Genomic DNA, 22,858 nt, shown 5'->3' on the forward strand with positions numbered 1-22,858 from the left:
TCATGGATCTTATGTATTTTCTGTTTAAACCTATTGCAGTCATTTCTGTGTGAAACCAAAATGATGACGTATAAGTGAGAAAATATAATTTGGCTTTCTAAAACTCAGTTTGCACACAGTGATTCAGCTGCTTATCTTTTACATAAAGGTATCTGTACACATTACCACCTGTTTTGAATTCAAAGCAAAAACATAAACAGATACAAATAAAATAATATAAACAAACAATGAAAGTTCTAAGGATTGACCTTTATGTAGAAGAGTACTCAGGGTCAGGAGATAGTGTCAATCAGGGCATCCTTCTTGGAGGACGCAAGTTGTGAGTCAGATGGCAAAGGAGTTGAGGGTCAAAGATTAGTAGAAAGAATGTGAGAAGCATCTTTAAGAGAGGACTTATAATGCCGTGTTGGGAACATGAAGACATTTTGTCTCTGGGCTTTGGACAAGTCACTTTACCTACCTGACTGTGTTTCTTCACCTGGGTCCCTGCTTTCCACTGTGATCCTCATATTCAAGTGTAGCATGGAGTGAGTCCAGATTTGGGATGCCTCTCCTGGAGAGGTTAATGAGGAATCTTGATGGAACACAGCTAGAATTCCAGAGAGGGGACCTGGGAACCAGGTAAGGAATGAATCCGGAGACTTTAAGTGGTAGTACGACCTCTAGTTCGCATGCATTTTCTCCGGACCCACCTTTGTGCCCCATTTCTTCTCTCAAGCACTTGGGGTGCCCCAAGGACTTGTCTTGGGTGCTGGGCTGGTCCCGAAAGACTTGCACTCAAAGTATCAAGGGTCAGAGCCTCTCAGGGGTGAATTGACAAACTCAGCCTGACTAGGGGCACCCCTCTCCCAGCCCTCTCTGCCTGCCTTTCCCAGGACCCTGGAAGTGAATCCGCATATGTCCCTCTGTCGTTCTCTCTGTTTATTGGTCCTCTTGAGTCTTTAGTGGGATCTGTCATATTCTAAATGGCTTGTATTTGCAGTTTGGAGTTCTGTAGGGGTTCGGTAGCAATTTAAAAGACAATTTTCTAAGTTTTTTAAAAATATTTTTTTATTTTTAAGTAATGTATACACACAATGAGGGCTCAAACTTACAACCCCGAGATCAAGAGTTATATGCTCTATGGACTGAGCCAGCCAGGTGCCCCCCTATTTTTCTAAGCTTTAAAGCAGTCAAGGGATATGCAGTTCCTTCATGATTAATTCTAATATATAACATTATTGTAACAGGTTGTGACTCGTGTGATTTTTGTTCTCTACAATGTATTAAGGTTTCTTTGGCTTAATTAGTTTTGTTAACCATCTATGGCAATATAAAAGAATAATATTATTTGGAGAGTATAAGGGTTAATATATTTCTTTTTTTCTTTTTTCTTTTTTTTTTTTTTTAAGGCAGTAAGACACATTTTATTCAGTACTACTCCAGTAGGGGACAGACGTCAGTTTAAATTGAGCACAACACCACTGAAACAAAAAACAGAAGGCTTTTTAAATATGGAGGTGTAAAGGAAAATTTGAAAATTGTTAAAGAGGATAGTCAATGTGATTAAGCTTACTGTTTGCTAACTGAAGTTATAATCTTAGAGACTGGAAGGCAGGGTCACTATCTTTCTTGATGATTACCTTTCTGTCTTTTTAAAAAATATAATTTATTTTCAAGTTGGCTAATATACAGTGTATACAGTGTGCTCTCGGCTTCAGAGGGAGATTCCCGTGGTTCATCGCTTACATACACCCAGTGCTCATCCCAACAAGTGCCCTCCTCAATGCCCGTCACTCACTTCCCCCCTTGCTCGCCACCCCATCAACCCTCAGTTTGTTCTCTGCATTTAAGAGTCTCTTATGGTTTGCCTCCCTCTCTGTTTGAAACAATTTTTTCCCCTTTCCTTCCCCCATGGTCTTCTGTTACGTTTCTCAAATTCCACATATGAGTGAAAACATGATATCTGTCTTTCTCTGACTGACTTATTTCACTTAGCAGAATACCCTCCAGTTCCATCCACGTTGTTGCAAATGGCAGGATTTCATTCTTTCTCATTGCCAAGTAGTATTCCATTGTATAAGAGTTAATATATTTCTATTAACACATTGTTTAGAACATCCTTTTATTATCATTTTTCTGTTAATTTTGCCTATATTTTTAAGAGGTTGTGCTTTGCTTATTTTATGTTAATACTGTTTTTTTTTGTTTGTTTTTAGAACATAGCTACCATATACTGATAGTGGATTATACCTTTTATAAAAATGAAGCGTCTATCTTGGTCTAAATCTTTAAGGCTTTTGTCTTTAATGCGACTTTGTATGATAGTAATGTCGAAGCAGCTCTTCATTTTCTGTGTGTGTGCTGTATCTTTATCTAGTCTTAAAAAGTGCAATTACAAATCAACAGAAAGAATATCACCAGGAGAACAATAGGAAGGGACAAGAATTGGCAATTCACACCCCCCAACACCTCCCCCTACCAAATATCTAATAAATATTTTAAAAATGTTCAGCCCCTTATGGCTAAAGACAGGCAAGTTATACTAGCAATGGGGTTACAGCTGGCTACCATTTCCCATCTATCATGTAGGCAAAGATGAAATATGTACATTTCTCATGGGAACCAAAGGCATAATTTGAGGGAATATTTTTTCTACCAATTTGTTGAAATAATAAGCAGAGATCTATACAAGGATTTGTATACAAAGATAATTCTTTTTTTTCCCCAAAGGTATTCTTTATAGTGCTTATAATGTGCAAAATTGGAACCGATCTAAAAGTTAAGAAAAAATGTACAGGCTAAATAAATTAGAGTCTATCTAATCAATATGGTATGTAGTCCTTAAATCATATTTGGAAGAATATTGAGTAATATGAGAAAGTTTTTTAATATCTTATAAATTAAAAATAGGTATATATACATATGTATGTGTGAATACATACATATAATTAACATATGTATTCACACATATTCACACATACATATGTATATATACATATATATTTTTTAATTATTTTTTTTAGGAAAGTGGGAGATGGGAGAGCCAGGGCATTTCTGACAGAAAGCATACCGGCAGAATATATGTTAATAGTGCTCAGATTTTGGTGATATTTAGTTTTTACTTATATTTTCCATAATAAATGTTCATTATTTTTATAATAAAACAAACAAAAACTATTTAAAAATGTTCATATTAGAATTGTTCATATTAGAATAGGTTAAAGAGTTTAAGCGAGGGAAAGATACTGCGTTTTACACAGCAGGAAATGATAAAAATTGTTCAAAGTGAATTCACTATGTAACTATCAACATTGGGATCACTATATGGATATATTTCATGTTTTTATTCTTTAGAGATTGATGTAACATATATATATATGTATATATATATATATATATATATATATATATATACACACACACATACATACATATATTTTTTTTTGCCTCTCCAATGTACCATCTTTCACGCGGTCAGATCTGTTTTATCATTTATAATTATTTCACTATTGGGGCACCTGGGTGGCACAGTCTCTTAAGCGTCTGACTCTATAAATTTTGGCTCGGGTCATGATCTCCTGGTTCGTGAATTCAAGCCCTGCCTTGGGCTCTGCACTGACAGTGTGGAGTCTGCTTGGGGTTCTCTCTCTCTGTCTCTGTCTCTCTCTGTCTCTCTCTCTCTCTCTCTCTCTCTGTCCCTCCCCTCCTCTCTCTGCCCCTCCCCTGCTCCTGTGTGCATGTGCACGTGCGCACACACACTCTCTCTCTCTCAAAAATAAATAAAGTTAAAAAAATTAAATTACAAGTATTTCATTAGTTTCACTCATATGATATAGGTAGGCAAAGTTTCTAAACTGGGGATTTTTGGAAGGGAAATGAGTAAATTTTCTTATGGCTTAGAGTTACAAAAGAGGCTTCTCTCTCATTAAAGGGTTCGACAATTTTCCCATCATTCCTTTTTTTTTTTTTTTTTTGTAAATATGAGACAGTAAATGTAAATTCTTGGTAGCCCTTGTACTCATGAGACGTGGGTCCACTTTGCGTTTCCTTAGCTCTTCTGGGAAGTGAGTTATATTTCCAGCCACTGGATGGCAGCTAACCTCCATTATTACTAAGTTGTTTCCAGAATCCCTCTTCCATAGTGTAGACTGGGCATCATTTAGCATACTGTGCTTGAAAGGAAAAAAGAAAAGAACGCAACATGTAGTATCTCTGGATTAATCTCATTTTATTAACCTCCGCACATAAGATTTTATAGGGTATAAGATTGAAATGCTCTAAATCTTGTAACTGGAATTCTGAAGATTTCTTTTTAAAAAGAAAAGAAAAAAGCCAGATAAAGCTAAGCCTGTTGATTGCAGACACAGTGCTCCTCCCTGAGTCTGTAGATTCATTATTAATAGTAGAGTTTTACCATTTTGACATTCCACACTGCAAATAATATCGCAACAACAGTCCCCCATAAGGAAATGTTTGGAAACCTTAGCTGATCGCTCAGAGCAATGGTAAGCTGATGCTTGCTATACTGAAATTCACTCAAATGAATAATTCAGTTCACAGAATTCCGGTTTGCAATTCTATCCCATTTGATAATCACTCAGTAAAATGATAATGAAAAAGAGCTCTGGCTTGTATATTTCAATGCAAGAAAAAATGTGAAAGTTGATCAACGTGTCAACCTCATGCTTCAGTCTAGGCTAATAGAGGAAAATGGAAATACAGAACAAGCAAGCGTATGTCCTCCATTCAACTAATGGAGCAGACCAAAGTGACACTGATAGGAGGGGTCGGAATTTGGCTTTTACACCCATCAACGATTCCTTGTACTGCACGCCCCAGACACCACTCTCACTATCTATATCAACAAATTAAAAAATAAAAACAACAACAACAGCAACAATGGCATGGAAAAGGATACTTCTAAGAAGATTAAAAAATAGAGGTAGTACTTAAAAATAAATGTCATTTTGGTTATGAGAGTAGAAGTGATTTAAAAATGATCTCTTGATCTATACTTAATGAGCACCTATTGTGTGTCAGATGCTGTGCTAATCATGTTAGTCAAAGCTGTTGTTTTTTTAAAAAAATTCTAGTACAAATTATATTTCTAAAATGAAATTATTATTCAGGATGAAAATGATTAGATTCAAGGAATGAGCAATAGAATTTCAGAGAAGGGACTCCTGAGACCCCAGAAGAATTCCATTGAGGAAGGGATATAGGAACAGATTCTTGACACATGCGTGGAACTGTAGCCTGTACAGAAGGAGGGGAGTGTCTTTCAGACAGACTTTGAAGGTACATTTCGAGACCAACGTGTATCCCCATTGGCATGAGTGGTTGAGGGGTGACGGCCTGGGACTCGGGGGTGTTTGAAGTGGCCTGAGGCTGTTTCTTCGTTGTCGCACACTATGGACAAGGAACTATCTTCCCCTATATATTAGAATATATATGTAGGTCTCGCTTTTCCCTATATATTAGAATAAAATTTTAATACTTAAATAAGAGTTTTGAACTGAGGTTAACAAGATTTAATCTGTACAAGTGTTGGATAGAACTAATTAGGGAAAAATGAACTCTAAATCGAATGCTTACCGTTTGGAAACCTTTCTACAGAACAAACTTTTGTAATTTAAAAATGTTTTCCATTTCGGGGCGCCTGGGTGGCGCAGTCGGTTAAGCGTCCGACTTCAGCCAGGTCACGATCTCGCGGTCCGTGAGTTCGAGCCCCGCGTCAGGCTCTGGGCTGATGGCTCGGAGCCTGGAGCCTGTTTCCGATTCTGTGTCTCCCTCTCTCTCTGCCCCTCCCCCGTTCATGCTCTGTCTCTCTCTGTCCCAAAAATAAATAAACGTTGAAAAAAAAAATTTAATAATAAAAAAAAAATGTTTTCCATTTCATTAATTTTCTATAAAAAGAGAGAGAGAAAGAAATGTAATTCCCAAATGGGGATAACAGTTTGGAGAAAAATTGCCTTCAACTATCGTTCTCTTAGTGGTAATTGCCTTAAGATTTTCTCTTCGGAGACTGTGGTTTTCAGCTTTGTGCATTTCCTGGATTAGAAAAGCAATAGATTTTCTCCTACTGCTCTATATCACTCAATGAATTAACACCTTCAACTTTCGTTTCCCCCCATTTTGTTATTATTATGTAATAAGCAATTGGGCACCTCGTGTTTTCTTTCTTCCATTGTTTGGCAGGGAAACTCACCACACAGTCTGCTCCCTCAGTCTGCCTTAGCCTTAGGGTTGATGGTTCCGTCCTAATTGGTTTCAAAATGATGTTCTGAATGGCAAGGGAACTGGCGATGATGTGAAGGAGAATGTGCGAGATTTGGTTGGGAGATACTTTCCCTTTAGGGTTTCCTATAAGGAAGGAGGGAGACAAGCTCATGGGGAGGTTTCCAGAGAGCAAGGGAGACCTAGGCTTAGAAAATGGAGTGGCCACCCCCCTCGCTCACTCCGGAAGTGGCAGCAATACAGTGCTGGGGGAGGGGGTCATGGGGAACAGGGAGACACTGCTCTTCTAGAATTTTCCATTGGAGCAGATTCAAATGTTCACCCTTTGCTTTGGGAAAGGGGAAAGAAGGAAGTGAAAAAGCAGAAAGGAAGTATTTTTTCCTGGCCTGCTCTAACTCACTTTCAGGACACTTACCTCAGGAACATATTTCCCCTTATTTTCTTCAGTTATGAAAGGAAAATAAATAGTACAGACTTTATTTAGCTTTTTGATTTTTCCCTTTAGTTTTTGGTGTACTATTGCTCCTACCTTTCTTTCTTTTTTTTTTTAAGTTTATTTATTTATTTTTGAAAGAGAGAGAGAGCACGAACCAGGGAGGAGCAGGGGGGGGGGGAGGGGGAGAGAAAATCCCAAGCAGGCTTCATGCCGTCAGTAGTCAGCACAGAGCCTGAGGTGGGGCTCGATCTCACAAATTGTGAGATCCTGACCTGAACTGAAATCAAGAGTCGGTCACTGACTGAGGCACCCAGGAGGCCCTTCGTATGTTTTATTTGAATAACATTGTGCTGGGCATATCAGAGAAGCTCAATAAATATAATGGTGGTTGACTTTGGTGGGATTAATGAGCCATACCAAAAACAGTTTCTTAAAATACGTAATACTTCTTCTTGCATCACATCTAAAATACAGAATTAATTTCCTTACCACATGGGAAAGGAGTTATACCACCAGGTTTGATCCTTAGGGTCTTTCTTTGTTACCTTTGCTTCCTATTGGAACAGGAACCTTCTGCATTTTTGATGATGTAATATTTGAAAGTTAAAACAATTGAAATAAAGTAATCATTCAGATTAATTTCATGTCAAAGACTAAATCACCATGAATGGGCTACATTTTCAAAAACCTTGCCTTATTCTGGCCTTTATGTTTTTTGCACCTGGTATATTTATAGCCCCGTGATAATTGAATTCACTTCACTCAATGAAAGTTGATTTATGTAATTAACTGTACCATTTCATTTGGATATTTGAAACTACCTGGGGGGTTACCTTTGAATACAAGGCCCAGTGTTGACTGTTTTCAGTGGAAGAATTAGTAATAGAAAACCAGGAAGCTGGCAGTTCTCTGGGAAGCAGGAACTAGATGTTGCATTATAAAGCATTGTTAAATGTACTTATGATAGGAAATGTGTGTATATGTTAATATTAATTGGGTCCTTTTATCTCTGCTGTCAGGAAAGTTGCTGTGCTGGTTTTGGTAAGAAGTAAGCATTGAAACTCATTCTTAAAGAAGCTTCGAAAGCACATTTGGTCTGCATAGTGTTTATATAATTTAGTTTTGTTAACAGTAAAAACAAATTTATTCTTTACGTATGTGGTAATAGACCTTGCATTTGCTCTCTGAAATCATATTTTAGCATTTTTGCTGGGGAAAGAAACACCAGTGTTTGAAATTTGCCTTGTGAAATGTATAGGTAGTAATGACATTTATTACAAGTTGTATTACGGTCTTTAAGAAAGGTGAAATATAGAAAACAGCAACACGTAAATACATTGGGTTATTTCTGTCTTCCTTGGCGATATACGTTTTGCTCTGTTGGTAGCAGAGTAACTCATTTGTAACTGTGGGTAGTTTGGGGTCTAAAGACCTAATAAGCTCGTGGATGAGGCTATAAATGGGACTGTCTCCATTCATTGAAGAAATATAGCTGTGACGGGACAGATCCATGCCTGGTGTCTGGGAGTTTGTAATGGCGGTTCAGGGTCACCAAAAGCAAAGTGTCTGAACTTTCCCTTGAACTCTGATCTGCCAATAACTCTCTTTCTGAGGTGACCAAATCATTCCTGGCTCTGGCTGGAAAATCTTCAGTGGCTGTCTCCTCAAGTTTATCCTTAAGCATTTCAAAGAGGGGCAAGACAGTCTTTCCAGAAATTACTGCTTGGTTTCAGATGCATGGATTTTCTCTATCTGATCATATTCTTGGAGTCAAAAGTTTTTCTGTTTTACAAGTGAGCGCATCTCATTTTACTGACAGACTCCTTGGCATGGTTGTGAGTGTTAACCATTGGTTAGCATATTTATAAATATGTCTCGATTATGTTCATGGGTTTAGGTTTATGATAAAAATCATAGCAAGCAGGGGTTTCCAAAGTTGAGCTATCTTAAGGTGGGAAGTTCCTATACCATGGCAGCTAATTAATATGCTTCCAATAGGAGGATGTTCCTGGGCTGGAATTATTTTTCATCACCTTTAGAAGATGCCTCTTGAGTGAATCAACTAATAATTTCTAATAACAGGACTCAATTTTACACTGAATGGCATTTGTTTTGCTTTTCTCTTTAAATATTTCTCCACAGGAAGGGAGCAAGATTTTGAGGTTACCACGTTACAATATTTTGGCACGAGAGAAAAGCAAAGAGGAAATAAATGCAATATTAAGTGAGGTTTCTTATGTTTGCTGGTGAACCTAACTCTCTACCTTTTTCCTTCATTCAACAAAAATAAGCACAACTATGATAATAACAGATGCCTTCAAAATGATCGCCCAGTGAGACCTGGGCACCTGACCCTCATTTCTGCAGCTGGAGTCATGGGTTCCTGCAGAATTGTGCGTGTCTGTTGGTGGGAGTCAGCGGGAACAGGTGGATGTGAGCTGAGGGATATCTCCATATTATCTGTTGTTCCTAAACATCTTCAATCCCAGAGACCAGGTCTTGGTATGGGTAGTGACTGATGTAACGAAATAGAGTTTTCTCCTAAATAAATACCTGGTAAACTAAATCAGAACCAAAACAAAAGAAGGACTATGAGCTGGAGTTTTTGTTGTTTTATATTTGGAAAAATGATCATGCCCTGGTGCCTAGTATGCCCATGCAGAACAACAGCAACTCAAAGGTAACATAAAAGTAAATATTTGCATTTACTGCTTTCACAAAGCAAAAATTATCACATTAGTAAGGGTTCTCTTCCTGCCTCTAATTGATACTGGTCTTCTCTGTGCTCGGACCTTGCATTTCTGAAAGAACAAGTAATTAAGGCATAGGATCATCCCCAAGCTGTGATTATCACTGTAAACAGGCTCTGATTAAAGAAGCATTATTTTTCTCCGTTGTATGTGATATGGTGCTGAAATTTTGGTCCTAAACAAGGAGTGACTGGGGTAACTAAGCGAGACAGTATGGTCTGGGAAGGCTCAATGTGAAAATATAACCATGCTAATAAGCAGCCGACCCCAAAGCCAAATGCTAGGAGGACATACTAGAAGGAACTCTATGAAATGCATTTAAAACTTGAATTCTACATTTCTATTCAGAGTTCCTGAGCTTTGGGTTATGTTTGGGAGAAGAATCTTGTAAAACACTGCAGCATTATACACAAGGAGCAGGTATCATGGTCCAGGGAGCATCGTTTGTTCAAGCCATCAGCATCTAGAATGGAAAGGAAAATGCCTATGGGGAAAACAGTATTATTAAAGGTGTCCTAGCACTGCAATGTTATAGTGATCAGCATCATTTCAGATGACGCCAATGATATCAAAATTTTTCCAGTGTTTTGTATGCCATGTTATAAGATTGTGTGTGCCCAATTCCTACTAAGATAACATTTCTGTAACTTTAAGCATGATGTATATTTAGGGTCCAAGCAGCAGAGATCACTCACTTAGGCCACGCATTTTGTTTAGAGCCGGGTGATGCCCGCAAGATCATCTGGCCACCTACCTCGTGTTGTTCACGAGGGAAGAGGTGACCAGCGTGGCTGGTGGTTTATCAGTGTCGTCCAACCAACCAGTACGTGGGCGTCAGGATCAGAAGTGTGGCTTCTCTAGTGTTATAGATCTTTTAGGATTTGTCTAGCAGGCTTTCCGGTCCTTACCCGAAGGACCCCCCCCACCCCAAAAAAAAGAAGTGTGGCTCCCCAGAGCCAGGGCAACATTACTTCTCTGGACATAAGTGGAAGTGTCATCAAGGAAAAGACGAGAAAAGGTGGAAGAATGTTCCTGAGATTCTCTTTCCTTTGGCATGCCCCTCTCCTGGTGCCAAAAGTTCCCAGTTCTTACACTTGCACTTGAGAGGCACTGTAAGGAACAACATCTGGAAGGCGCATTTAGCACAGAGCCTCCCTCCTTCTCCGGCCTCCGCCTGCAGAACGTGGATGTTCCGTTTAGTGTATGCTCTCCTCGAAATGCATCAGCTTTCTGTATCCTCCTCTGGGATTTTTCCTGCCTTTCCCCCTTCCTCTTCTTTGAACTCAGGCAGAGGAGACTTTCAGAAAATGCATGCATCTTTTTTCAGCTTTTGCTGCACAATTTCAACCCGTGGAAATGGGGGTAAAAGCAACAACCCGTATCACTTCACCTGGAGCTTTTAAGATAACTGCTTTTTGAGGGGAGGCAGCTCAAATGATTGTTGAATGAATATATTTTTAGTTCCTTTTTATTATGAGTTTGTTCTTCTGTTATGATTTTTTAAATGATGATGGACTCAAGAATATAAGTACTGTTTTGGCCTTGGAGGCACAGATGTCATGTTTTCAAGATGAAAAGACCCATAGGAAAAGTAAAGAATGAGAGCTTTGCTTACATTTCTTCAGTCACCTAGTCTCCAAAATATACTCTTTCTCCAGATCCCCCTGTTCCTGTTTGAATTATTATGGTTCTTCACTTTACCCAAGCTTGACAAAATTGAACCTATCTTTGACCCCTGGGTTTTCCTTCTTCCATCACGGACGGTCAAATTCCATCTGTGTTTTTTTCCCCATTCCTTCGTCAACCAGGATTTCTATAAAAAAAAAAAAAAATAGCTTAGGGGTAGCAAAATGGAGGCTGGGAGAAGAGGATTTGCCTCTTTTTATTTAGCTCGTTTGTTTCCTTTTTAAAAAAAATTTTAAAAAATATCTATTTATTTTTGGGAGAGGGAGACAGAATGCAAGCACGGGAGGGGCAGAGAGAGAGGGAGACACAGAATCCGAAGCAGGCTCCAGGCTCTGGGCTGTCAGCACAGAGCCCGACACGGGGCTCGAACCCACGAAGCATGGGATCATGATACATTGAGGCACCATGATCGGATACATTGCTTTTCCAGAATTTTAATTTAATTGAAAAAAGCTTGTTGAGACTTACTTGACCATAGATTAAAAAAATCACCTGTCACCCTGGTGTATCCATACAAATGTAAGTGCAATGAATTGGCTAAGAAATTTCTAAAGCTTCTTCATGTCAGGGTGTGACCCTTCTGGGATTCTTTCCATCCACTGCCATTCATTCTGTAAGTTGTGATGCTGGTGTTTTCCTGATCTTCCCAGAAGGTGTCAGTGGAAGATTTTCAGAAAACAACCAGGACGCATCTTCCTTCTTCAAATGCATCTTCAGTGGTTTGTTAACTAACATCAGGTGCAGCTATGGCCTTGTCATGCCACCTGGAGTGACTACTGAGTCTGCATAAACTCTGATAATGACAACCATGTCACGGTGGTTGCCGAGCAACAGCCGTCATAAGGGTGCCTATCAGATACACCTAATTTCAATACAATAAAAAGCTCAAAAAAGATGCAACTCACAGTTGATGAAATATGGTACTTTCTCATCCCACTGAACTTGTTTGCCATTTTTATACGCTGCCCACTGTATCATTGTTTAGAAGGTCATTAAACTGATAAACGCATTTGATCCTGCTGGCCTCAGGAACGCGTTTCTTAGAGACGGAAATCTAGGATAAATGTGTAGATGGTAACTGATAAAACTTGGATCCAATACCTTTTTGGGACATAGAAATCAAGACCAAAATTTCCAAATAGCTCTAGACTGGAGTTTGTGGGGCAGGCTAAATCCCTTGAGAATTTGCCCCCTACCTTGCTGTTGCCACTAATTGTAGTGATAACATTTTTGCAAAGAAAAAATATGGTCACATTTTTCATTTCTTACGTGCCTATGAGGATCCAGGAGTTTTACATACATTGAAATATCACCTGTTTCTTAGGCAGGTGGATTTATTTCTAATGTACAATTTAGGAAACAAAAGCTCCCTCTGATGTCCTCTTGCTACAAGAGAACAGAGCTGGGATTTAAGTCCAGGTCTATCTGACCTCAGTGCTTGTGCTTTTCTATATTGCCACATGGCATAGGTTGCACACATAGGGCTGCAAGGCCCAAGGTAGGTGAGTCTCCATAATTCAGGGATGGAGAGTTCAGCAACGTAAGCCTGACATGGTAATTATTCAGAATACAGATCCAGGTGAAGCTTGCACCTTATTTTCTTTCTTAAGGGCACGTTTCACAATTTGTAATGGTATCCTATTTATAATTATGTATTTATTACTATGTGGTTTATTTAATATCTTCCCCCAACGAAGGCAGGAATGACGGCTTGTCACCGATTCTGAGATACACAGTTTTCACATTTTAACATCTGTGGATCCAGAATGCATCTTAACATTGAGGTGGTGTTCAGGTTTACTTGGCAGCATTTTATCTTTCTCTTTGAGTGTTCCATAAAATAATTACGCATATCACAGTTCAGTTTTTGCTGTTTGATTAAGTGTGTTTTTTAATTAGCTGCTGTATGCTTCGTATGTAGCACAGTTGCCCGGCCCCATAAAAAGGCACTCACGGACATTTGTTGAATGAATGAATGAATGAATGAATGAATGAATGAGTGAATGAATGGAAGTAGAACTTCAAACCTTGCCTGAAGGTACTTGGATTTCTGGATGAAGTCCTTTCCCTCCATGAGGCCCATTGTCCACCCTTGTTTCCTCATTAAGTCTGATGTAAGATTTGTTTATGGCCAGTACTCGTAGGCTGGAAGAGTGCGCTGTCCACACAGACAGGGCTGGGGTGTCCCTGGCATAACCGTTCCTGTAGGAGGAGTCTTGCCCACCGTCGCCTGGTGGAAACTACTCATATGAAAACCCTCCTGAGACTCCCTCCAAGTAATGATTGATAACTCCTCTCCAGCAACCAGAAATCAATTTTATTTCAGGCCGACAGTGAGGGGCAGATGGTCAGATGTAGATTCAGGCTTGTGCTTTGCCTTGGTTGTGCTGCTAACGACAATTCTCGGTTAGCTTCCTTCGTTTGAGGGGATCCCTGAAGGCACCTGCCTCTGCCTTGCCCAAAGGGGGTTGATTTCAGCGACAGGGGTTGGAAGACTTTGCAGTTTAACCGCGGAGCCTCGAGAGAGCCATGGTTATGCCTGCCAAACACAAAATGAATACCATCAGCCATCTGCGGGAATTTTTCCAGAAAGTAACTCTTCCCAAGAGATAATGTTGTAAATGGGCTGCTGGCACAAAGATAGTGCCTGACACACCATTAGGGAAGCGCCATCGAATGTAACTAATGAAAGATAAGCACACATATAATGAAGCGTAACCTCTGTCCAGAGGTCATGCGTTGACGGAGGGTTCTTGGGACTGACACTAAGAGGCTGAACAAAGAGGATGAGAAAACACTGCTATTTGCTGGTGACCTTTCAACCCCGCACAGAGGAGAATGACTTCTAGTCTAGACATCTTCTTCATTCACAATTAGAACAGGTAACAGCCGCTCACCAATACCCAGAGGTTGATTTAAAAAATGTTCCATAAGCAAAGTCTAACTTTCTATGCTCCAGTGCTTTGCTTACCAAATAAGATTCAGGTCTAAGTGTTCTCTCTTGTGTTAACCCTACATGTGGAGGCCATACCCTAGTAGCAGGTCAGACTTCCAAGTTCAGATACCAAATTAGCATCCAAATCAGCAGTAGGTGTTTCTTTTTTTCTTTTTTTTTTTTTTTTTTCATGAGTCGGGGGAAGGAGCAGAGAGAGAGGGAGACACAGAATCGGAAGCAGGCTCCGGGCTCTGAGCTGTCAGCACAGAGCCCGACTCGGGGCTTGAACCCATGAACCGTGAGATCAGGCCCTGAGCCGATGTTGGATGTCGGACACTTAACCGACTGAGCCACCCAGGTGCCCCAACACCTGGTGTTTCAAACCAAATTAGCATCTTGGTTTTCCAGTCAGTCTTGTAAGGTTAGTTAGTAGAATATTAGTAAGACGAGTCCCCTATTTCCTGATTATCCTTGGGATTTGAGTTCCCGAGACTTGAACTCCAAGGACCAAATCCTGGATTTAACAATGACCTACCTTTGTTTTTTGTTTTTAATTTATTTTTGAAGGAGAGAGAGAGAGACAGAGCATGAGCAGGGGAGGAGCAGAGAGAGAGGGAGACATGGAATCTGAAGCAGGCTCCAGGCTCTGAGCTGTCAGCACAGAGCCCAATGTGGGGCTTGAACTCACATACTGTGAGATCATGATCTGAGCCAAAGTCGGATGCTTAACTGACTGAGCCATGCAGGCGCCCCAACAATGACCTACCTTAAATGTCCTGCTCTCTATTCGTCTTGATGAGAGAAATTGGATCTCTCAAATCACGTTGGCCATGGTTTCCCATTCATGTCTTCACAGTAAGGATGATCAAGATATTTAGTCACATAGAAAAATTACGTTGGTTTATTTGTATGTACAACCGGGTGAGCAAAAGTAATTTATGGACATCATTTTGCATTTGCATATGAAATAGGCTTCCCTTTATGGGAGGAAACGGCTCCTTTGGGGCACAATCAGCCCATCTGACAATTAGTCACAATTAGTCACAATGCTGGCAGTTAATCGTGCACATAAAGTTGTTCAGTCCAAGTAATACTGAATTTCTTGACTTGAGCAATTCATTCAGAGTGGCTTTCTCTGCTTTCTATTTTGATGTGGTTTAAAGTTTCTCACTGTTCAAGGAAATCACTCAAATACTTCTGTTGACTCCAAGCGTACTGTTGGGCAGTGTATGGAATTCAACGAACATCAGAAGTGACGCAACCGAGCAGTTCAAATGCTTTGATTGGTTGATAAACACAAGTGAGGGACACAGTGCACTGTAGGGATGTAAACGGTATTGCCCTAACAACACAGGCTTCGGAGCAGAGGAGAGGCCAAGGGGGGAGACTCTAGAAGGAAAACTTGAATAGTACAGGTGCACTTTTAATTTTTATCCTGTGCATATGGTGAGTAACGCATGCAGAGTGGACATGTGAAGGTGAAGTTCTGGTCCTCCAGAGCAGGGTTCACTTGAAAGCCTGTTGGGTGAGGGGCAGGCCTCCAGGAGTTACAGGATCGTTTAGGAAGACCTCTTGCCACTTGCTGACCAGACTGCTGTGATGTTTCGGATCGGTAGGAGACAGCTCTGGAAGCAGAGCGTCACCCGCATTCTAACGGTAAGGGGCTGTTGTCCGTCAACTTGCACGTGGGTCTTGGATTATCATCATTCACACCATGTGGCAAAATACCTAAAAACATGTCAGAGTTATATCGTGATGAATTTGTGAGCAACATGTTTGCTTACTAATTTGGGGTCGTTCATAATGTTACGCGTTGATATTTCACATCCAAAAAAAAAGGGGAGGGAAGGGGACCGTATCTTTTGGCTTTTCTGCACGTTGCTGCCTGAACTATAACTACCTGTAGACATACATGCCTGCATTTTTTTGGGGGGGACAATGCTTGTCTGAGGGGGAAAAAGCACATTCAGGGTGCTTTGGTGACTTTGCATTCTTTCAGCCCTGGATGCTTGTGTTGGTGATGGGAGAGAGTTAAGGCAGATTCTGGGGTGCAAGTTTTCTCTGCTCTTTGGAATCAATCCCCGGTTCTATAGGCCTGGAAATGAGGTCACACAAGGATGTGCCTTTGGAGTCACATTGAAGAATGAGCTTCCCTGGCATAGGGCTCAGCTCAGCAGTTTTTTATTATGCAAATGCAGAGAGGGATTTGGAACCTCTTCCGCTGCCAATTAATGTCAGAAGAAAATGGTGGTTGCTCTAGGACCCCATTCTCCACATTAACCCGTGCTTCCTCAGGGCTGGATCACTATCTGTCACGCACCCCAGCAGCCCAGATGATTCTGTCTAGCCTTGCAACCGGCTGTTTCACCACAAAACGGCAGGGATGCTGTCTCTGCATTTCTCAGCACTCTGCCACCAGTCACCTTCCCTTCCCCAGCCCCACAGTTCCGATGCATCCGTTCCAAGGTCAACGTCTTCCAGCCAAGCCCTGGGACTTAAACACTCATTTTTTACGACCAAATGCCAGCAGCGCCTCCTCTGAGAAGCCCTCCCAGCACTGTGCTTCTGCATCTGCTAGCCCCTTGTCACATCTCTGCAGTGAAATGACGTTCGTCTACCTATCCCCTTCCCTCACTAGACTGTGAGTCCCTGGAGGACGGGGATGATGGGCTCTCCATTTGTAGACCGCCTTCTCCTAGCACGGAGCCTGGTGCTGAACCACCTTAATTTTGTGCTTGGTTAATAAAGTGAATGAATTAAACTTCTCACTGAATATCTTCCTGCTGAGTCTTTAGTGTTAAAATCAGTGGTAAAAATCTTGACTAATTGACCGAAAATCTTGATTAATTAATTATATTCTTCTTTGGCATGAGCTACCGTTTGGGGCTGGGCTTTTTGGGGGGTTCATTTATATATTTCGGGTGCTGGTTCCGTTTGCCCCTCTGAAGAATGAGATTAAGAGAATTACCTCAAGCTCTTTCCGCCATCTTGGAACCTGTGGAGGCCTGCGGGGAACAGGACTCCTAAAACAACAAATATGTCCGGAGGCTGTGGTCCAAAGCCATTTTTGCTGGCTGTTAAGTGGGGTCTCCCCAGAGGGAGCACATAGCTCTTCTTAAAATTGAAGATGTTCATGCTCAAGATGAAGCTGAATTCTATCTAGGTAAGAGATGTGCTTATGTGTACAAAGCAAAGGACAACACAGTGACTCCTGGTGGTGAACCGAGTAAAACCAGAGCAACCTGGGGAAAAGTAACTCGTGCTCATGGGAACAGTGGCATGGTTCGAGTCAAATTCCAAAGCAGCCTTCCTGCTAAAGACATTGGTCGCGGAATCCGTGTGATGCTGTACCCCCCAAGGATTTAAACTAACTGAAAAGTAAGCAAATAAAGGTGTAGATTAAAAAAAGAGAGAGAATTACCTCAATAATGTTGCAGTGTATTGTGAAAATAATTACACATTTTCTATATGGTGCACTGGTATGATGGTTTATTAAATTATAACTTTGTGACCTAAAATAATCAATGGCAAAGATTCCAAAGCTACGTGACATAAAAACTATAATTCTCTATGTCCATAACGTTGGTCTGGAACTATTACTACAATGATGCTGTATTTGAACTAGGTTATTGTAATATAATAGTTGACTTTATCCGGCTTATACCTAAAATTAAAACCAAAAGTACCATAGCTCCTGGGTTTAGAAAGGTGAAGCCATACCTCCTTTCTGTTGTCTAATGAACGTAAATGCTTTTCAGTGAAAAAACATGAAATAATTCTGTGTCTATTCACTCACTTATTTACAAAAAATGTGGCCCAGATGTGTCTGCCTTCTCTCTGTTTTTGTCATGGATGAACACTGCTTAGCACCAACTTACAAGTATACAACAGACATGAGTTCCAGACTTAGGGATTCTGTTTTCCTTTCCGTCCCTCAAATTAAACTGAACTGTATTTACTTACTAATTTAAGTAAATTAGGACTTAAATTTACCTAATTGCAAAGCTGATTTTCACACGGAGAACAGTTCTCTTCCTCGCCCCAGGGATATATATTGTTCGTGGTTTTCACTGTATGTACTTAAGCTGGGGAATATCATTGCTCGTTGCATTTCAGATGGCTAGGCTTCTCTAAACAGTGATTCTCGAGGGCATAGAGACTGTGGGGGAAGGGAGGGTGCAGGCTCCTCTGGGGATGCACTATGCCTTCCCCCCCTGAGAAACTCTGCTGGGAGGCCGCCGTTGTTCCCTTGGGAGTGCGTGGGTAGAAACCGAGACAGAAAAGAACCTTTGCTCTCAGATATCTTTTGAAAGCTTAAAGGGTGTGGGTTTCGTTATCCTCGGGCAAAACAGCCAAACAGGTTTCGGTGTCCTCTGTTCATCAGGCCCAGGCATGTTTGGCCGGTGAACACGTTTCATATCTACAATACAGCGGACAAAATGAAAACAATTCCCTTGCAGATGGGGAGGTGAATGGCTCTAGGATTTAGCTGGCGGGGGAGGAAGGGACCAGTGCTGCTTGTTAATACCCAGGTGAGTGTTGCTGAGCTTGAGCAAGTGAATGCTCCAGATGCCCACATCATAATCACGCCCTAGCTGGACCCTGGGAGAGTGTGGCCAAGTGCAAAATGCATCCAGTCCACAAATAATCTGTTGAATGTCTACTTTGTGCCAGGCGCTGCTGTGCTCTGTGATCAGGCATGCAACAGCACTTCTGGGCCTCATGGAGTTGAGAGCTGGAACCTCGTTACAACTATCGGTTTTTGTACAACGCCAGTAACGAGATGGACAAAAGAGGTCTAGGGTTGGAAGGATCCCACGTTTATGCCCTTGGACTTCCTCTGTGAAGTTCCTGCCTCAAGTGAGAACCTGGTCCTACTAATCAGTCATGATCAATCCATAAGATCATTTCCTTTGGGGCAGTGTTCTGAGGCTGGGCTGCCTGTTAGAATTGCCAAGGGAACTCTTGAGAAATACCAGTGCTCAGGCCTCCTTGGGAGAAGATAAGTTAGAGTGTTGGGGAAGGGGCAGGCATCAGTATTTTAAAACTCCCCATGATTTTTTTTAAAAAAAATGTTTATTTGTTTTGAGAGAGAGAGAGACAGGGAGAGAACATGTGCACACGCAAGTAGGGGAAGGGCAGAGAGAGGGAGAGAGAGAGTCCCAAGCAGAGGCTATGCTGTCAGCGTAGAGCCCGACAACACGGGACTCAATCTCATGAACCATGAGATCATGACCCGGGCCCAAACCAAGAGTAGGACACCTAACTGATAGAGTCATCCAGGCGCCCCGAAAGTCCCCATCTAGTTTATTGTGATGAATAAGGGCATTTTTGAATTTCATCCCTGTGCCCTATGTAACGTGAATGGTGACGTTATATATATTTTAGCTTGGGAGTGAAATTAGATGACCCCTGCTGCCAGAGGTAACTCTTGGAATTCTGCAAGAGAGGTATTCCTGATTTGGAGAAAAACCGCTGTGGGGTGGGAAGGAAGATAGAATATGGAGTCATGTGAAGGCCCACTAAGGACCTTCGATCAGATCCCCAAATTTGGTGTGCAGAAAACCGACTGTAAGTCTGGATGGTTGAAATGTTTGGGGCAGAGAAGGCTGTGGCGATGAGGACATCCCTACAGCAGGTTTTGGATCGATTTGGGTGACAAACCCACATGGAGTAAAAAGTCAAGAGGGTATCTTTTATTGGCTTGGAAAGAATGACAGACAAGAGAGCCATTAAATGGGGAGATTTGAGGGTCCTGAGAACTCCAGTGAAAAATAGACAAGATTCCAGAGCTTACTGTTAGGACAAGAAGATTGATGGGAACTTCTCAGTTTAAGCGCTGTCTCTTTGCAATGGAGGGGAGTGTAGCTCTTGTTGAATAAAGGAGGACTTCACTGTAGCACCTGCTGTGAGTGGGATTAGCCATCGTGGAGTGTCTTTCCCTTCCAGAAAACCACTTTGCTGAAGTGCTCTTTATGTGGGAAGGAGTGCATCCTCTGCATCTGTGATGCTTCACTGGGAGAGACGAAAGGGAAAGGGGATAAGAAAGGGCAAGACGTGAAAAGTACAGTTAAAAGTGGGGAGGTGCTAGGTTGTGGGTCTCCCAGCCGGTTAAAGAGCAGGGTTGGATGCTCCAGGAAGCACCACAGAGTAGCCTCTCTCAGAGGAATGGGGGTCCTGTGGGGTAAAACGAAAATGCTGGAAGACAAAGGAGGAGGCCCTTCTTTGTTGGAAGACATGGAACGGAAGTTGACTTTGTAGAGAGGGCTCTACATGGAAGTGAACAGGAGAACCGCTTCCCTCAGTTTTTGTAATTCAACACATTTAAGTAGGATGTAGGCTAAGGGAGCTTAGTCATATTTGCTGTAAAATGAGAGAGGGCTATAGTCCATATTAGTGGTAGAATTTTGTGCGATGGTTTATACTCGAGACACAACAGCATTGAAGACCCAGGAGCTTATAGACTGAATTCTGAGTCTGTGATCATGGACTCAGACTGAGCTAGAATACTTTGTTCCAGCCCTTCGTTATTTGAAAGTGACTTGTAAATGATTAATTTGGTTACTTTATACACTCACTAGGTATCAGCTGAAGCTCTCTATGTCCCAGGTACTGTTCTAGGCCCTGGGGATATTGCAAAAATTAAAATAGAAAACTTCCCTTTCTGTGGAGCTGATCGTCTTGCAGGAATGATGAGACTCGGTTGATTTTTATTTTATTTTAACCTGCAAGAGATAAGAAGGATCAGGTTATACGTATGGCAGGTTACCAATAATGAGGCATTTCAGAAAGCTGGGCATACACTTTGAGTAATTTCTCCTTCTGGATTTGTCTTCATTCATCCATGGTTGAGGAAGATGGTAAAAAGTGAAGCCAACTGGCCTGAGATGATCAAATCCATGTCCTTGGCCTCTTTGGTACTGTGTTTCATCAGATGCTTAATTATGTGTGGACTTGAGATTGATATGGAGAGCCAAAGCAGAATCAGTCTTAGACAAATTTACTTTGGCGATCTAAGATAAGGAGTTTCACCCGTAATTCATAGACTCACGATATTTCCAGTATCTCCAGTGGGATGTAAATCTAGATTATACTCTCCTGTAACACACTTGATACATTGCTGTATGCATCTGTATACATAAAAGAACAAAACACCCAAATGAAGAAAATAGAAAGATATTCATCCAAACATATGCAACAGACCCTCATTAAAACAGATCTCTTCCTCTTTCTCACATTCAGACCTGCAACAAGGCTAATCATGTCACCTAGGAAAACTTTTTTTTTTTTAAACAAAGAAATAAATTTTTGGCTGCAGAACCCATTCCTTTCCCCATACACTTGGCCGTGCAAAGGCATCATATGAGGATGACATAGATGAAAGTGAAGTTGTTCAGGCAGAAGCAGCAACAGGTGGGGAAAGCATGGAGCCCAGCCTCCTGGCTGCCCAAGCAGGGAGGCCACCTTCTAGGAACTTCTAGGAGTTGAGGATGGCAGGTTACCTTCTGCTGAGACACAGGAGCGTCATGAGAGAGCTGGACACAAGGCATGCCAACTGGAAGCCAAGTGGGCACCAGTGTATCCTGGTACTAAAATGTCACTGGTGTAACTCAGAAAATGGTGCCAGTTAACCCCAGTTTCTACCCACCACTCCTTATATAACTCACGCAATGTATATGGGGACACCCTCCAAGAGGGCCCTAGATAATTCTTGGGTGGGAATATAAAGAGACCATGTTTACGGAATACCAGTTTGAATAGGTGCGAAACTCTTAGTTGCCTGGGGCAACCGTGTCATGGCCTTGCAGCCCAGCTCTTAGCTTACTTACTTAGCTGTGTGCTCTTGGGAAATTGTTAATGGTCCATAGTCTCAACTTCCTGGTGTGGAGGTAATACTGCTGCTTCATAAGGCTTTTGTGACAATTAAACGTAAGCACGGTAAGGAAATGATGACTGGCAGAGCCACGGCTAGCAATGCCACCAGGGCGAACAGAGCAAAGTGTCCTGTGACACCTTCAGAGAGTTGGGGAAAAGGGTGTCCCTGTGCACAAAGGGGCTCCTGGACCTGACATTCACTTCTGGCCGTCATGGCATCTGTGGCGTGGACCTGGGTCTGAGACAAACCTGCTAATGGGGCTGGGCTTTCTAAGGGTAGAGGGAATATAAACATTTGTAGAATTAAAAAAAATATATGATTGAAAAGTTTGGCTTCTCCTGAGTTTTGATGCCCAGGGTCAGTGCCTTGATCATGCCATTTTAATTCAAGTGCTGCTTGACGGTATTGTCTCAAGACTGCTCCCATTTTAATCTTCATAAATGCCCTTCAGGTTTGGACTTGTATTTTCATTTTTCAGATGAGAGTAAGGTCTCTCACATACTCAGGGATTACCAGTCTGGAGCCAAAAGGAAGTTGCACGGTCTCACGTGAACAAGCACGCAGACTCGCACTTAACCATAGAGTTAAAGGCAGAAGTTGGTATACCGTGTTAAAAAAAAAAAAGTTGGACGGGTAGGCTCATCATGAGAAAACATCACAGAGCTTATTATGAAAGCTCATGCATTGGGTCTTTGTTGGGATTTGTATTTTAAAATCTCAAGTCTCTCGTCTGTGTTAACTTTTGAACCAGCAAGAAGCTCCGACCGCAGAGAAGGTAACGGTGCTTAGCTGTCATCTAGTCCAATGCTTTTATTTTAAATGTTTATTTTTGAGAGAGCGAGAGAGAGAGAGAGAGAGAGAGAGAGAGCAAGCGCATGAGTGGAGGAGGGTCAGAGAGAGAGAGAGGGAGACAGAGCTCCTGAAGCAGGCTCTGCACTGTGAGCGGGACTCGAACT

The 22,858-nt window shown here is 41.5% G+C and overlaps 1 protein-coding gene, 1 long non-coding RNA gene, 1 other non-coding gene and 1 pseudogene across 3 annotated transcripts in view; all 4 read left to right on the forward strand.

Annotated features, from left to right (window-relative positions):
* Positions 1 to 434: 434 nt before the first annotated feature.
* On the forward strand, positions 435 to 17,059 carry LOC116738354. The gene is made up of 3 exons (XR_004344214.1): positions 435 to 446; positions 9,823 to 9,825; positions 17,001 to 17,059. It is a non-coding gene; the product is annotated as an uncharacterized LOC116738354 (long non-coding RNA).
* LOC115526784 lies at positions 10,264 to 10,326 on the forward strand. The gene has a single exon (XR_003972758.1). It is a non-coding gene; the product is annotated as a U7 small nuclear RNA (small nuclear RNA).
* Positions 17,060 to 17,427, forward strand: LOC115514486 (annotated as a pseudogene).
* A 2,767-nt stretch (positions 17,428 to 20,194) lies between these two features.
* The window catches only part of DNAH5 (dynein axonemal heavy chain 5), a 232,406-nt gene continuing 229,742 nt past the window's right edge, over positions 20,195 to 22,858 (forward strand). The window contains 1 exon segment of the mRNA XM_032594188.1: positions 20,195 to 20,283. Coding sequence (XP_032450079.1) covers positions 20,195 to 20,283 — 89 coding nt within the window.

The sequence above is a fragment of the Lynx canadensis genome, chromosome A1 (assembly GCF_007474595.2).
Source record: "Lynx canadensis isolate LIC74 chromosome A1, mLynCan4.pri.v2, whole genome shotgun sequence".
Lineage (NCBI taxonomy): Eukaryota > Metazoa > Chordata > Mammalia > Carnivora > Felidae > Lynx > Lynx canadensis.